The sequence below is a fragment of the Cygnus atratus genome, chromosome 1, assembly GCF_013377495.2.
Source record: "Cygnus atratus isolate AKBS03 ecotype Queensland, Australia chromosome 1, CAtr_DNAZoo_HiC_assembly, whole genome shotgun sequence".
NCBI lineage: Eukaryota > Metazoa > Chordata > Aves > Anseriformes > Anatidae > Cygnus > Cygnus atratus.
The window spans coordinates 190,398,868-190,414,248 of record NC_066362.1 but is presented as its reverse complement, the minus strand read 5'-3'; the positions used below and the strand labels follow the sequence as shown (position 1 = coordinate 190,414,248).

Below are 15,381 nucleotides of genomic sequence, written 5' to 3'. Positions count from 1 at the left end.
GGAAGAAATTCTTCGCTCAGAGGTTAGTAAGGCACTGGCGCAGGTTGCTCAGAGAAGCTGTGGATGCCCCATCCCTGGAGGTGTTCAAGGCCAAGTTAGATGAGGCCCTGAGCAACCTGATCTAGTGGGAGGTGTCCCTGCCCATGGCAGGGGGGTTGGAACTAGGTCATCTTTGAGGTCCCTTCTAACCCAAGCCATTCTATGATTCTGTTGAGATGAATGTGAGAGTACAAAACCGTGAGTGTCTCATCTTGACTTTTCACACTTGAGAACAAGAGAAAATTCGTGTTTTGCATTATGGCTGTCTAAAAACATGGGACAATACAAGGATGCCTGTTGATATTGTCAATGGGGAAAGCCTTTCTGTTGGACTACTGAAAAAAAAAGTGCAATGCAGCTGTATAATGTTGATTGATTAATACTTTCAGGTATTTTATCAGCACTTTAATTTCTTTTATAGCAGTGTTGTACTTTTTAGTTTTTGAATGGTTTTAATATTCAAACTTAGAAGTTCGGGGAATGCTGAAAAGAATAATAAAAATACACCAGAAGTTCAGCTTGAAGGACATGCTGATGAGTCCTTGGGAGCGATAAATTTGAAGAGGTTTGGAGCCTTTTAAGGTTTATTTTTTCCTTCACCGCTGTCCACCCTTCACTCCTGTAACAATGTATGTTGAAATTGCTAGTAATACAGAAATGCTTAAATTCTCTTAAGTGCTGTGACAATAATCATGAGAGAATCTTCTGCATCTTGATTTGTTTTCTTTTGGGGGAACTCATGGTCTTTGTACTGCTAGCATAGTTTAAGGTTCTAGGGAAACTCGGCAGGTAAAAAAAAAAAAAACAAAAAACTGTCCTTTCTAATTATGGAATATTTATAAGCAAATTGATACTTCGGATCTGGATTTGGTAGCTTTAACAGATAGTAAAAAAGATGCTTCTTGTTGCTTTTAAGTCTGAAAGATCTAGTGTCAAATCAGTAAACAACTCCAGTATTATAAGGATGTTTGAAATTCAGAAATAATGGACATGGCGGTGCACTGTACTTGATGTGCATGAGCCTTCCTTGACACCAGCTAAATTCTGACGTATTGAGATACTGGTTAGCAAATGCTTTTTCTACTTCCAAGGGGTTTTGTCCAAACATGAAGTCCTTTGATACAGTGAATCATGTCCAGTTATGCTCTCATCAGCTTACTATAAATTCATTTATAATATATTATATTTTCATCTTGATATAGAGTTATTGTGGCTTTGTTTGATTTTTATTTCAGACCAAGAACTTTTGAGAGCTCCACGTGCCTGTACGTTGTTTTCTGATTATATTCCTTAATGCACTTTGTTAAGCTATGTCAGCATATTTGCACCAGTGCTTCTAGATTTATATTTCGTTTTGTTCTAGAGGTACCAAGGCTATATGTGCGTGCAGATTTTTTGATGGTCGTTGTTCACTGAAATTTTTTCAAGAAGTAAAGTCTGATGTAAAGCGTGACCTCGTGTGTTCTAGATGGTATAACTTGAAGAATTCTGTATTTTCTACTTTCCTCTTCTCAGCATGCCAGAGGAGATGAGTGAATATAGGCAGAATAGCTGCAGCTCATAGAACAGTACAATGGTTGCATTTAGCTCTTGATACTTAGTGTGAATTTTTCCAGTATTGTGGCTCATTAGGAGGACTGATTAGCAGGTACTGGGGAACATTTTTAAAGAAAAAAAAAAAGTAAGATGGGAAAGAAGGATCCTGGACCTATATAAAATATTTTCCTCTAGGTAGAAGCTTGCTATCTTGGCACAGATTCCTTTTTGGAGGAAATCCACAGCAAAGATTTCATCAAAGTGTTGTGCAAATTTTGAAGTTGTTGAGGTATCTTTAAAGTTTGCTAGTCTGTGCAAGATGCTACACCCAATCTGTGGCAGAAGCTTGTATGTTTGTATGTTTACACGTACTCATTTTTAATATAGGGAATATGTTATCTTATGCTACCCAAAGTTTCTTCCGTTTTTGTGAGACTGTATTTAGCTAGTTCTCAAATGTCAGTAACTAGAAACGGGAAGACCAAAGATACCCACTTAAGTTTCTGTTACTTTGATCAAGGTGGAGTAGATGTGAAAGATTCTTTGTATTTCTTTTCCCCTTAAGCCTTGAAAAAGAGGAGAGGCAATGCCAAAATCATTCCTGAACGGAAGGCGGGAAGAAATCTTACATGCCGAAGTCTCAGAAGGGTATTTTCTAATACCCAATAAGCAGAGATTGTCTGATCTGAGACTCGTGATTGTTCAAATTCAATAATTAATGTGATTGCTATCCAAGCCTTTATAAATTTCTGTGGCCAGGGAAGGTGTTTAGATGTTTTTTACTGAAACTTGCTTTATGGTGCGTAGGCTACATACTTCACTGTTAGGTAAATAATAGGTGTGGCAGGTCAAAACTACTGATTTTTGTCTACTTACTTTGTCACTGGTATTTCTGCTCAGTGCAACTTTTCCATGCTTTTTATATAACATTTATTCTGTTTTGTGGAACACTGTTGACTGACTGACTGCTGTGTTGAGATGTCAGAACTGAGTCTGTTTTCAGGTTAATGGGAGTCACAGTTCCTCGGTGGGTCAAATGAGGAGTATAGGAACTCTGCAGTGTATTTCTCCTGCCTGGTGGACTGGAACTAGGAGACTTTAAAAGCTAGAGAATTTCTCCAAATGGTGCTGTTACCAAGAAACTGCTACAACTAACTCATACTTGATAACATTAAGGATATAATTTGGGGGAAGAGTATAACTTTTTTTCTTCCAAGTTTAGCACCATTATTTATCCTTCATCATGCCAAACTCCCATTTCTTGTCATAAAACCATTGTCCATATAACCATCAAGGAGAGAGAAACAACGTCGTTTCAAACCCTCCAACTCAGCAGAACTTGTTGCATACTCTAATCACAGTTTGTAGGTAGTGGGTGGTTTTTTAATATTCTTATTTTATTTTCAGGGTGTGTAATTTTTATATTTATTTTTTGTTTTACACAGAAATTTAGTTTTAGCCAGATCCCAGGAGAGAGAAACAATAAGTGCTGACTGCACTTGAGAAAATGATTATGAGAGTCAGTCAGTATAGGAAGGTTCTGATGAGAGAACTGCAGAAATAAATAAGTTTTCCTCTATTTATTATACTATAATTTAAAAACAAAAGCCGAACATGGTTTTAACTAATGCATTGTTTTGCTTTGTTTTATGTTTTAGAAATATGGCAAATTAACATCTTGTACTGGCTGCAGAGCTCAGTGCAGGTTTTTTGACATGACTCAGTGCATAGGACCTAATGGATATATGGAGCCATACTGCTCAACTGCATGCATGAACACACACAAATCAAAATATTCAAAATCACAAAGTAAGTGACAAGGGTGATGGATTTTCGTCACTGATAAGAGTAGACCTGATTTTTTTTTTCCAAGTTTGAACAGTGGGGGTGGGTTATCTTGTTTTAGAATGAATCTCTGCAGATTTTTAGTGTCTTAATAGGTTTTTAAATGTAGATTTTAAAAAGATCATCTTATATTGAACACTAGTAGATGGACCCATGAGGGGTCATTTTCCTCGCTAGTATTTTTGCTTGATTTTTGAAACAGTTCGTGTGTCTTAAGGTCTCCGGGAGGGGGAAAAATGTTGCAACATAAACTGCTCTCTGCCACAGAATGGCAGTGAAACTTCCACACATGTGAATTAATATTTTCTTGTCTTGGCCCCACCCCATTTTATCTCCTCAAGTAATAATTGATAATTTTTTTCTTTTGCAGAAGGATAGAGGTAGTTATACTGTATATAAACATTCTCTAGGTAAACTGTTTAATCTGGGTGAAAGGAATGAGTAAATCAAATCAAAACTTATGTTCTTCAGTATGCAAAGCAGACATAGATCTCAATTCATCAAACTTAAGATCAAAACGCTCTACTGAATGTTGTAGAAGGTGCTGTTTCACATGTGGTGCTTAGCTTTAATGGCAGAATTAAAAAAAAAAAAAGCAATTTCTTTTGTTTTATGTGACTTACTGAAGCTGGCTGGAAAACAGACAAATTTTAGCTTTTTACATTGAAAAGCTGACCTGTAACCCAGTATTTTTTGCGTTACTATTTTGTACTTACTTTGTTTGTAAACTACGTTTTTCTTTTAGGTATGGAAATTATTTGCCACTTTTGTAAACGAAACTCTTTACCTCAGTATCAAGCCACAATGCCTGATGGAAAACTGTACAACTTTTGCAGTTCCAGTTGTGTAGCTAAATTTCAGGTTAGCTGTTGTGTTAAATATTTTCCTCCCTAAATATTTGTTTACCTGTGTTTGTGTTAAATATTTGCATATTAAGCAAGCTTGCATTTATATACGTGCTTATGACTTACAATTAACATAGCAGATGCTTCTGGCTCGTAACCATTTCTTTTGAAAGTACTGTTTCATAATAATAACACTAGTTACTATCTTAAACTTACAGGATAATAATAACCCATTTCTCCTTGATGCTGTAAGTGAACACAAAGTAATACCACTACCCATCTTATTTTTCCCATGCCAGCCTCTGTATGGAGATGAGTTTTGCTGCTGTGCATTGATAACCAACAATTTTCATCTCTTTTATGCTAAATACAGTAACAACATTCTCATGTTGGATATTGTGCTGAAAAAAGGTTTGTGACATGGGGAATAGTGACTCTCTGAAATGGAAAGTTAGATTCTAAGTCATTACAACTTTTACGGATGAAACTAGCTGTTTAAATTACGTCCAGAAATTGGATTGTTGCAAGCCTGATGGTAGGCACACTGTAAGAGGCTGATACGCTTTTTGAAAATGTCATCTCTTTAATATGACTTAGTTAAAGCATATGTAAAATGCGTTATGGTGATTAATGTCTAGATGATTAAAGAACGTTTCAAAGACACTGTTTCAATTTGTGTATGTAAAAAGAGCTTCCCCAAATGTGTGCTGTTTGATTGATAATTGTTCAACACCATGTGAGGAGGCAGTTACACCCGTATAGGGTTAACCCATTTGTCATGAAACTTTTAAGTTTTCTGTCTACTGGAAAGCAAATCAGTCTCTTAATTGCTTCCTTAACATTCCCTGGATGGGACCTCCAACATGTTGCCCTGTTCTTGTGCTTTCATCCTAACCAACTTAGATGTCTGTCAGTGCAGTCTAAATGGAACTGATTAACAAAATAGATGTGGATTGTTAGTATGTAATGACAAATCTGTTGGACTTCTTGCAAACTCATTCAGCATCTACTTCGTTCTACGTGGTCTTACAATTGATTGCAGCCCCAAGAGTGCTCAGAATGAAAACTTTCTGCTATTTGAGGCAGAAAAATAAAGGTAGTGAATGACAAGTACAACCCGGGCCTTCTTGGATTCGCGGATAAATCAATATTTAGCAACACTGTGGAATATAACTGCAGATCAGTGATGTCTTCGTGGGTTCTTGATCTTATTGAGACCTCGCTAATACTTCTTTTATAGTTTCAGTACGACATGGAAGTCTCTCCTCAAAGTTGTAGTGTATAATCTGTGAGTCCTCAGCAGCAGCAAGGACAGCTAGGTGGTCGTTTGCTTACAGGTAGTTTGGATAATCTTCTTTATTTGATTCTGATTTTTGATAGTTTTCATGTATTCACTGTCTAGAAGAATAAAATTATATTCACCATTAGATAAAAGTTGGTAATATAAGAACTGCTTCTTCTGTTTGTTTAGTATTTAGATGGAGAGGACAGTATACTGCAACATGTGCTTTGGACTCTGTGTTCCCATGGGGGGGCTTATACCTGAGTGACACACAGGAACTGGACCTAAATTGAGAACGCAGTTTATTCCATTCAGTCACATTGGAATGCTTTCTGCAATGATCTTTTGAAAAAAAACAAACCCAGCTGCTTCATCATGATTCTCTATATTTTTCACTTTTTACTAATGAAGATAATTTTTCTTGTACTTTTTCTGGCATTGTATTCATCCCTTTCTCTTACTGTGCCTGTTTTTCCTGTACTTTTTTCTTTGTTAGAAGTTGCCTTTCTCACAACGGAATAATTGCTGTTCAAGGTCTGTGTCTCCCTTCTGCAAAAGCTTCCTTTTGGTTTACAGATGGATTGGAATGTTTAAGTTCCTAATTTTGGTTGCAGTGTTTTAGGGTTGGTTGTCGTTTTACCTAATGCATAACCTTATGTTTCTAGATAATTGTTGCTTTAATCTATTCAAATGCTTGAGAGATTCAGCTGAGCTACTTGTTGTGCAACTTACATCTATATCTGTATTCATCTTCGTGCAAACAACTTGCAAGAGCATTCATCCCTGTAATAAAGAGGGTAAAAAAGAAAATAGCCTGCCCAATATGATTGATGTTGGATAGTTGGTATTAGAATAGTGGGACTGTATCTTGTCTTCTTTCATGCTCATGTTGGAGGACATTGTTGGAGATTAAAGGACAGAACTGCTCCAAAGCTGTGTTGTTTAAATCCAGTTTTGCTGTCAGTAACTTTACTGGGTCAGTTGAAGATCTTGCACTGAACTTGTCTCTTAAGGAAAAATAAAGCTGCTAATTTATTTCTTGTGAACATGGAGGCTGTAGTACAAGTGTCTTACCCAAGTTAGCAAAAGTATAAATGTCTTAAAACACAAGCTATCTTGCCAAACCATAAGTCTATACAAAGTTTTCAGAATATTATTGCTAAAGCTTTTATTTTTCAATTTATGGATAGATCTGAAGAGTTTTAGAACCAGTTTGTGTAAGAATTAAAAGTACATTTTTAAGCAGGTTACTCTGTTTTTCCATGGTTGTGTTGATCTCTCCCTTAACCATTATTATGATGTCTGTAAGTGTTCTTTCTCATATTCCTTACATCTCTGTCTTGCTCTCTGTCTCTGAAATGGGAAGCATGTGGGGGATGCTTGGCATGCTTTTTAGAGAAATAATGTTTCAGATCTGATCATAATAACAAATATTTGAGGGTTCTGTGCAATGGTTGAAGTTCTGTGTGTGTGAGGGCAAGGGGAGTGTTTAGTTCCTTCCCTATTTAATTAATTGCCCCTAACTTTCCTTGTGGCACAGTTTGTATGATGCCATATGGGTGCCTGTACAGTCCATATGGGTGCCTGCCTCATATATATTTGCTTCTTCTTCATGTTAACAGAGAACAATTTAATTCTTTCAAAATTCTTTTTCCTGAACTAGTAAAAGAAAAATGTTTGGCTGCCTATTACACCTTCCACATACACATTTACACGCAGAAATGTTTCCACAATTTGATTTTGTATTGCTATGAGCAAGGATACCACCTCTATCACTTACTGCTGCAGGTAATGACAGGGGCAGGCCAGAATCCGTGCTTCTACACTGGTCCTCTCACAAGACTCCTGGGCTGTGTCTGTCTATCGTTCAGTTGTAATTTGACAGCTTAGAGCAGTTTGTGGTGGTTGCACTGAAGCCTGAAAATGGCTTTACAATGATATTTAATCTTGCTTGGCACTTTCCATGCTCTTGTTGTTCAGGCTCAAGAAAAGCCAAATTAAAGATAACTATTTGGGGATTGAATTTAAGATTCCATTTAAGGGTGTATGTACATATGTGCACATACACGCACACGATTTCAAATATATCTTTGGTAAAGCATAACATCAATAAATCCTTGATGTTCAAGGTGACCTGTGAAACACTTTAACAAATTTGTGATCTTATCGATTCTTTTGTGTAAGAATGCTTCCAGATAATTCCTAAAGATATTCTCTATTCTAAGCATATTGTAATTTAGAGGCAAGACAGGATGATGCTACATGCATGACATCTTGACTCATTAAAATACTATGCAGAAGCAGCCTTTAATTGCAGCATAACGGGAACTTTAAGGAGGCAACTAAATCATGTTGTGATTAACTCTTGGTTTAACAACTATTTTTTGCTTGTTTTAGAGCTATCAGTAATGTGAATTCAGTTCTTTACTGATTTCTGTAGAAAATGTTTACTTGACCATAGAACTTTATGATTAAAAAAAGCAACAACCAGCAACACTGGTTTTGTTTTAGAAGCAGTAAGGCTTAATCACTCAGATAGCTTTTATCTACAGTTAAGTGTAAATATTCTTTAAAACAAGTTTGAATTTTTAACGGTCTAAAATTCCATTGTTCTCATATCTTCAGCTTTTGTTTTTCTTCAATTACCAGTCCCCTAGACTTGGTAGGGCCTACATTTCTACCACAGCAAACGGGAAAAGAAGTTGAAAGTGCCATACATTAGAAAACAACAAAACCCAGTATTTTATGCTGTAACCCTCAAGATAGGGTTTTGCGGTACCACATTTAATGGCAACTATAGACGTGGAAAATATACAGTTGCTTTTCTTTTTGTGAGTGCTTGATAAGTTTCATCTTCGTTCTTCCCTTTATCTTCAGTGATCTACGGGTCGTCACAACTGCTAGTTTAACATTTCCTTCATTTCTAAACTGATGTGATGGGTTATAGTTGCTTATTGATTTCCCTTTGTTTTCAACCAGAGCTTCTAGGGCTTTCATTGCAATTACATAATCCATATGGCAGCACGTGTTGAGAATGGTGTTTGCTTTTTGAGGAAACCTGCAAATGCAGAAATACAGAGGTTGGACCTTGATGTTGTTGTGGTTGAAACCAGAGCAGATGTCAAAATGCCTTTGTGGCTCCTATATTAGTACAACTCTTCAGCAACCTATTTAGAGCAGCCAAAATCTAGTAAATCTCTCTCAACAGAAGAGAGGTTTGCAGGATATAGAGGGATAAAACCAGTAAATACTGTATGTAGGCATCAGACTTCAAGCTGTTAAGGGACAATGGACCATTGGGATAAAGGTGATGTCTTTTCTGTTGTTTGGTTCTAAGGTTCTGTCCATGTGTATGACTACTTAATGTCCGCAAACTGGTGCAGAAGTAGAGCATCTGCATAAACCAATACTGTTGGCTCTGCTGGCTAACACTCAGCAGTATTGGCCTGCTTATGTGAAGGTTTACATCAATAACCAGTCTTAACGCAATTTATTTTTTTAGTGTAGATGAAGATTTAGTAACATGGCAGCCTGAAGCAAAGTATCCTGTAACAGAAATGTTTTATATTTTCACTAATGTAGATTTGTTACTACCTCTTCATCTCATGTAAAGAGAGTGTCTTTAAAAATGTCTTGTTGCAAAGCTTGCAGAGAAGATGGACGTAAGAAATTTATATTCTGGATTCTTTGGGTGTCCATGATCGCTACTTATTCAAACCTTGTCTTGAACGGTTCATGGGTAACATGCCAGTAGTTGGTTGATCTAAGGATACGCAAAAGATTGTCTTGGAGGCTTATAAACAACCTATTGGGAGAGTACAAATGCTATAAAATTGAGTTCTCTATTGATTACTGCAGAAATGCATTAAGTGAATTATTCAGTTACGTAATTTTCTCATTCCTGCATGAAATCTATATTATTTTTCTTGATATGAAAACCTTTGTTTAGGACTTGGCTATTTGAATGGTTGCATCTTCCAGCCACAATGATTGAGGCCAGCTAGGACTATTAGCTAGTTTTTTCTTAATCTTAAACCCTGCATTTACTCAGATTATTGCTGAAGGCCTTTTACTTTAGTATTTGTATTTTGAAGTGATATGATTAGGTAAGGTGGTGATAATCTGCTTTGGTCAGGTTTGGATTTGAAAATGCTTTTGTAGGTTTTTGTTTGAAATTCTGTGACCAAAGTAAGGCAAGCTGTGAATTATAGTTTTCTGAAAATACACGTTTTGTGATTAACAGGTGTTCAGTTTTAGGAGATTCTTTTTTTCCATTTATACATTATAGTTGCAAATGGCAGACATTAGAAAGGTAAGATAAAAGAAATACTGAGAAAGAGAGGGTGAAGATTCAAGACTAGAGAATCTAAGATGTCAAGGGAAAAGACTAACCTGCTGTGCTTTTGCCTAGAAATGCTGCTGACTTTATTTATAAACTCCTAGATTTTCAAACAATGTGGGTTAAATGAAAAAAAAAACACATTTTAAGAGTAACTATTTTTTGTGATATGTATGTATATTTTGTTTTTCAGACTCTCAGTGTGCAGTCTTCAACAAACGGTCAGTTTATCTCTCCCACTGATATTCAGTTGAAATGCAATTATTGCAAAAGTTCTTTTTGTTCAAAGCCAGAAGTACTGGAATGGGAGGTAAGTTTTTTTGTTTTGTTTTTCCCCCATTATTTTTAGAATGGTGAAGTGTTTACAAAAGTTTAAACCTGTAATTGCAGTATAAGTTTTCTGGATAACTCGATTGGCATATTTTCCTATTTCACGTTTTCATATGAAATGTTGACTATTTGTTGGACTTGCTATGAGCCTGAGAAAGAGTTGCTTGTTTTTAGCACCAGAAGTCATGCTCTAATTGTGTGCTTGCTCATCTATTTATGTGGCATGTAACAGTTGTGTCCTAAAGGCAAACTATTATTTAAAGTTGCACGTCCCAGATCTTAAAATTTAATGTTAACCCTCTTCATGATGCTTTGCAATTTTGCATTTAGAACAAAGTGTATCAGTTCTGCAGCAGAGCATGTTCTGATGATTATAAGAAACTGCACTGCATAGTTACATACTGTGAATACTGTCAAGAGGAAAAAACGCTGCATGAGACGGTGAATTTCTCTGGCATCAAAAGACCGTTTTGTAGTGAAGGTATGTATGTGTTTTTTTTTCTGAGGTATTGGTCATTGTAGTTTTACTGCAGCTGACATACTGTGTTCATATTTCGTGTTAAAGTTTAAGGTACCCATTCATTCTGTTGTATTTGATGCTGAAACACAAGTTTCTTCATCATACATGTATATGCCTGTTAATTCATCAGAGTTGCTTTTCTGGTCTTCTGTTGAGTTTTTGACCACTTACTTCAGGTTAGGAAGACTGGACATCTCTCTTCAATGTGTGTGTGTAAATACATACACATTTATGCATATGCACAAATTTTTTTTACATATTTTCTTCTTTTAAAAAAAATTTATGCAGCAAAGCCTATCCCTACACTACCTGCATTGAGGAATACCAAGCTTTCTGTTTGATTAGTATTTTCAAAATTTAATACAACAATGGAAATTCTTTCTATGTTAGCTTAGAAAGGTCATTCAAGGAATAGCTCCAGTGATGCCTGTTGATATATGTTGATTAAAGTCATTGTAATTTTTCCTGATCAATTATTAGAATTCTCAAAACAAACAAAAAAACAGGCTTGCAAAGAGGTATATTGGCATAGTATTCTTTTAAGTTGCATTAAAACATTGAACATCTTAATAGAAACAGAAAAATACGGTCTTGTCTTCCACTTCTGGTGAGCTATCCTTTGATAACTGATATGTAATCCCAATCTTAGAAGTTTAACTACAAGTTTGGATGACCTATATTTGGAGGATGTACTGAATATATATATATGTATTTTTTCTTTAGTAGTTCATATGATAATGCTTTCACTGTCATTTGATAAACCTTGCTGAAGGCTCTCTGCTTTCAAGCAGATTAAACAGCAAATGTACCAATTTACTTGAATCAGGGTCCTGTTAGCTTGGAGAGGAGTGGAGTGTGTGGCTGGAGGCATCCTTTCTTCCACAATATTTCTTTATAGCTCTGGACTTCGGAATTTCTTGTTTTTGATGAATGGAGTGTGGTGGCATAGATTTCTCCACCATCATTACTTTCTTGTTTTCTGGACTGCAAAGTGATAGGTGGAGAGTTTTACAGTATGTTGCAACACTCAGTAACATCTAGCTAGATATTGTTTCTGTGAATAAACAATTCCACAAAATGTGTTCAAAGACAAGAGCAAACTTCTTTGAACCTGGAGATTGCAGTGTATGCCAGTATTATTGTGGATACTTTGGACTTCCTCATTTCAAACCCTGGCAGCTGTCACAATGAAATCAATAAGATTCATAATGCAAACTATACCATATTATTACTCCCATAGAGACATTTCTTTATGACGAGGCTTGGAGTGAGAGGGTTTGTATTTCCTATTGGAAAATTTGAGGAAGGAAAGAAATATTCTTTCCTGCATAAATACAGTTACTGAATGGGGGAAATCCATTACTGAAAGTTTTAGTGTGGGTCCCAAGTTTGCATGTGTTGGAATTCCAGTTTGAGAGCAGAGGTGATCTTTGAGGGTGAATACATCAAATTTTACTGTTAAAATGAATTTTATTGTCTTGGTGTGATGATCTGAACCACTGAATAACAGAGAGAAGGTAGTGAAAAGCACCATTAAATAAGATGTAGCTTGAATAAGTATGGCACACATCTGCTAGCAGAAGCTTAGGTCTGCTTTGTGATGCATATGAAAAAAAAACCTGTTACCTGATGAAAATGACTTGCTGATCTGCACAGAAGCTCTGTAGAAACAACCTGGGTCAGTTTTTTTAAAGGAGATCTAGTGATTGTTATAGATTGCTGCAGAAATTTTGGAATTCAGGAGTTAAAAGTGGGGATGTGATGTGGGTGGAAGGGGTCAAGATCTATAGGTGGACTGAGTGGAGGTAAACAAATGAAAGTTCTATCATCAGAGGTGATAAATTCCTCTTCCCCACTTTACAGGCACCCAAACAACCCTAATTTTTCTTTGATCTCATAGGCTTTTTCCAGAAATACACGCCCAACTGTTTATAAAGTAGAAAAGCAAGTAGATGTAGGAAAGGAACTCATTTGATATGGAGGTCATGCTAGTTTTGATATTGCAAACTATTCTTCGATAAATTCTACCAACATAGACCATTTTGGTGAGGATGTAGTTTTTCTTCACCAGAAGACAATATATTATGATTTGAGAAGAAATACCTGAGGTACTCAGTTACAAAAGATACTGTCATTTCTGGAAGAAATAAAACTCTTAGTGGAAAATACTGGCAAATTTCAGGTGTCTATTGATAAAGGAAGGCTCCTGAGTAAAAATCAATAGAAATTAAACAGGTGTTGAAATTTCAGAAAGAATGCTTATTTGTTCATCTTCAAGCAAACTTACAGGAAACATATATAAGATCAACCACAAATACCCCTTGACTACTTATGCCGACCTAGTTGGAGTAATGAAGATGCCATCATTCCTCTACTCACATTTTTCAGACCTGAGTTTTTTTTGTTTTTTCGGTTTTGTTTTTTTACACATGCACACACTTCTAAATTTATACACACATAAAATTGACAAACCCTGACACCCACATTAAAGTCTCTGGGATTAGTATTTCTGTGCAGTTTCATTCCAACTCTGTTTCTTAGTATGTCTATTGAGATATTTGAAAATATGTGCAGTGAGCAGCTGAAATTTCTGTTGCAATAATGTATAATTAGAAATGATTCATGCTTAAAGGTGGCTATTAATTATTTCATGGGATACAGTATGCTTTTTCTGTTTTTTGTCCAAAACTCAGATCCTATGTGGAGGATGAGCAACCTGAACTGACTAGTTAATCTGTCCCCCTGGTGCTGAGACTTAGGAAATTAAATTGTGCTGGCATTTTATGACTAGGGAGGCATACCAAAATAACAATATCTAAATTAAATGAAATGTATGTCATGTATGCTAAAACAAGATAATCAAAGTTGCTTGTGAAATTTTATATATATGTAGTCACATGAGTGACAACTGAGGATAGGCTGTGCAAGCTGTTATTCCTGAGATCTTGAGTTTGGGATTTTTCAAGTCTCATGTACAAAAGTAGTCAGTCTTTGGGAATTCAGCAATGGAACTGTTTTAGAATAGTATCTCCATCCCTTTTTTTCTTCATTTGGCATATAATTAATCTTTTCCAATAGAAGTAAGTGCTATAATTTAAATAATACAGGCATTGTAATAATTTTGTGATGTGAATTTTACTAACATTGATTCATATGCAGTAGTCTGCTTCTTGGAAGAAGGTCAGTAAGCTGCGGAGTAACTCAGTTATCTGATACTTGGAAGTAACTTGGAAGTTCCTTTCAAATGGATAATACAGAAAATTCAACTATGAAAACAGCAACTATATTATAATCTTGACAGGATGCTTACATGTTTCTAGAAATATGGGTCTAAGTACACGATTCTGGAAATTAAATTTAAACAGTTCTGATATTTCATCTAAGTAGAATCTAACGCCTTTTGAAATATTATAGAGCTGACAAGTAGAAAAAGAATTTAGGAAATTACGTGAGTTCTGATCTTAGTATGTCTAGGAAAGATAAGTATTTAGTTAAAGCATTGCGTATTTTAGATTGACATCTTTTCAATCATTTCTGGACAGTAGATCGTTAGATAAAGTATACTGTTAAATGCTTAGCTGATTTTTAGATTTATATGAAAACATTGCAGATACTGGGAACAGCCTAAACACAAGTGTTTTAAACTACTTACAAGTGCTTACAGTCAAATGTTTCACAACCAATTTAGAAATCAACCTGAAATTACAGAGATTGCTGTTATTGCTGGAAACATTAACAGATTTCCAAAATGTTAAGTGATATGAAATATCACTGAGACTTGCTTAGAGTTGCTGGGCTTCCCCAGTAGGTGGGGAGCTGCACTGAGGAGCAGTTGGTATGATGCTCTTGCGCAGCAGAGCATCATACCATAGGTGTGTCGAGCCTGCTTGTGCCCCTTTCATTGCTGATGTTTGCTTTCATTCTTAAACATACAGAAACTATTTAAAAGGATTTTTTATAGCTTATGTTATCAGCTATCTATTTTTAGAGATATAGATACACCTCTTAAAAAGTACAGTGTACAGAATTTGGGCTAACGTATAGAAAATTCTTAAAGCGGTAGTAAAGCACACGTTTTTATGACAAAATTTTATGACAGTTGTTACTTCCTAATTGCATGCTATTTTGCAATAGGACCTCATAAAGTTATCAAGCATCGGTGAGTAGTATAGATTGTAGTGACAGAAAAAAGTTATATTTATTTAGCATACGTAAAATTTTATATCACAGTTATAACTACTTCGTATAATAAAAATTTTCTTTTGCAAGTTCTCAGGTTTGTGCTTCACAGAGCTGTTATCTCCCTCTCTGCAGCTCTGACAGTGTCCTACCATACCAAAATAACTTGTGCTCAGTGTGGTGCCTTTTCATCTTTAGCCAGCCACGTTAGTTTGCTTTTGCTTTTGGCTGCTTCCTTTGACAATGTACAATGTACCCCTCTAAGATAAATTCTGACCTGAAATATTGGTTTCCTTGTGGCTTTCTTTTGAGGATTTCTTCAGTGAAGAATTGGAATATTGTGGCAAAATGGAACAAATGAAAAGCTTTTCGTCTTAAATGCTGTAAAAAATATGATGCACAAAAATCCCCTTTCGCAATTGTACGAATCGTGTTGTTAATGAGGGAAGGTGTTTCTTTCCTACAA

At 35.8% G+C, this 15,381-nt stretch overlaps 1 protein-coding gene across 15 annotated transcripts in view; it reads left to right on the top strand.

Annotated features, from left to right (window-relative positions):
- ZMYM2 (zinc finger MYM-type containing 2) overlaps positions 1-15,381 on the top strand; it is a 91,056-nt gene that overhangs the window by 42,953 nt on the left and 32,722 nt on the right. For 14 of the 15 annotated variants that reach the window (XR_007707823.1, XM_035542740.2, XM_035542738.2 and 11 more), the window contains 4 exons: positions 3,234-3,384; positions 4,166-4,281; positions 10,080-10,196; positions 10,547-10,697. Coding sequence is in view for 14 of the 15 variants with exons in the window: in XM_035542740.2 (XP_035398633.1) it covers positions 3,234-3,384; positions 4,166-4,281; positions 10,080-10,196; positions 10,547-10,697 (535 nt within the window). In the remaining variant the exon portion in view is untranslated. The remainder of the gene's footprint in view (positions 1-3,233; positions 3,385-4,165; positions 4,282-10,079; positions 10,197-10,546; positions 10,698-15,381) is intronic. The other variant, XM_035542754.2, reaches the window with a different exon arrangement.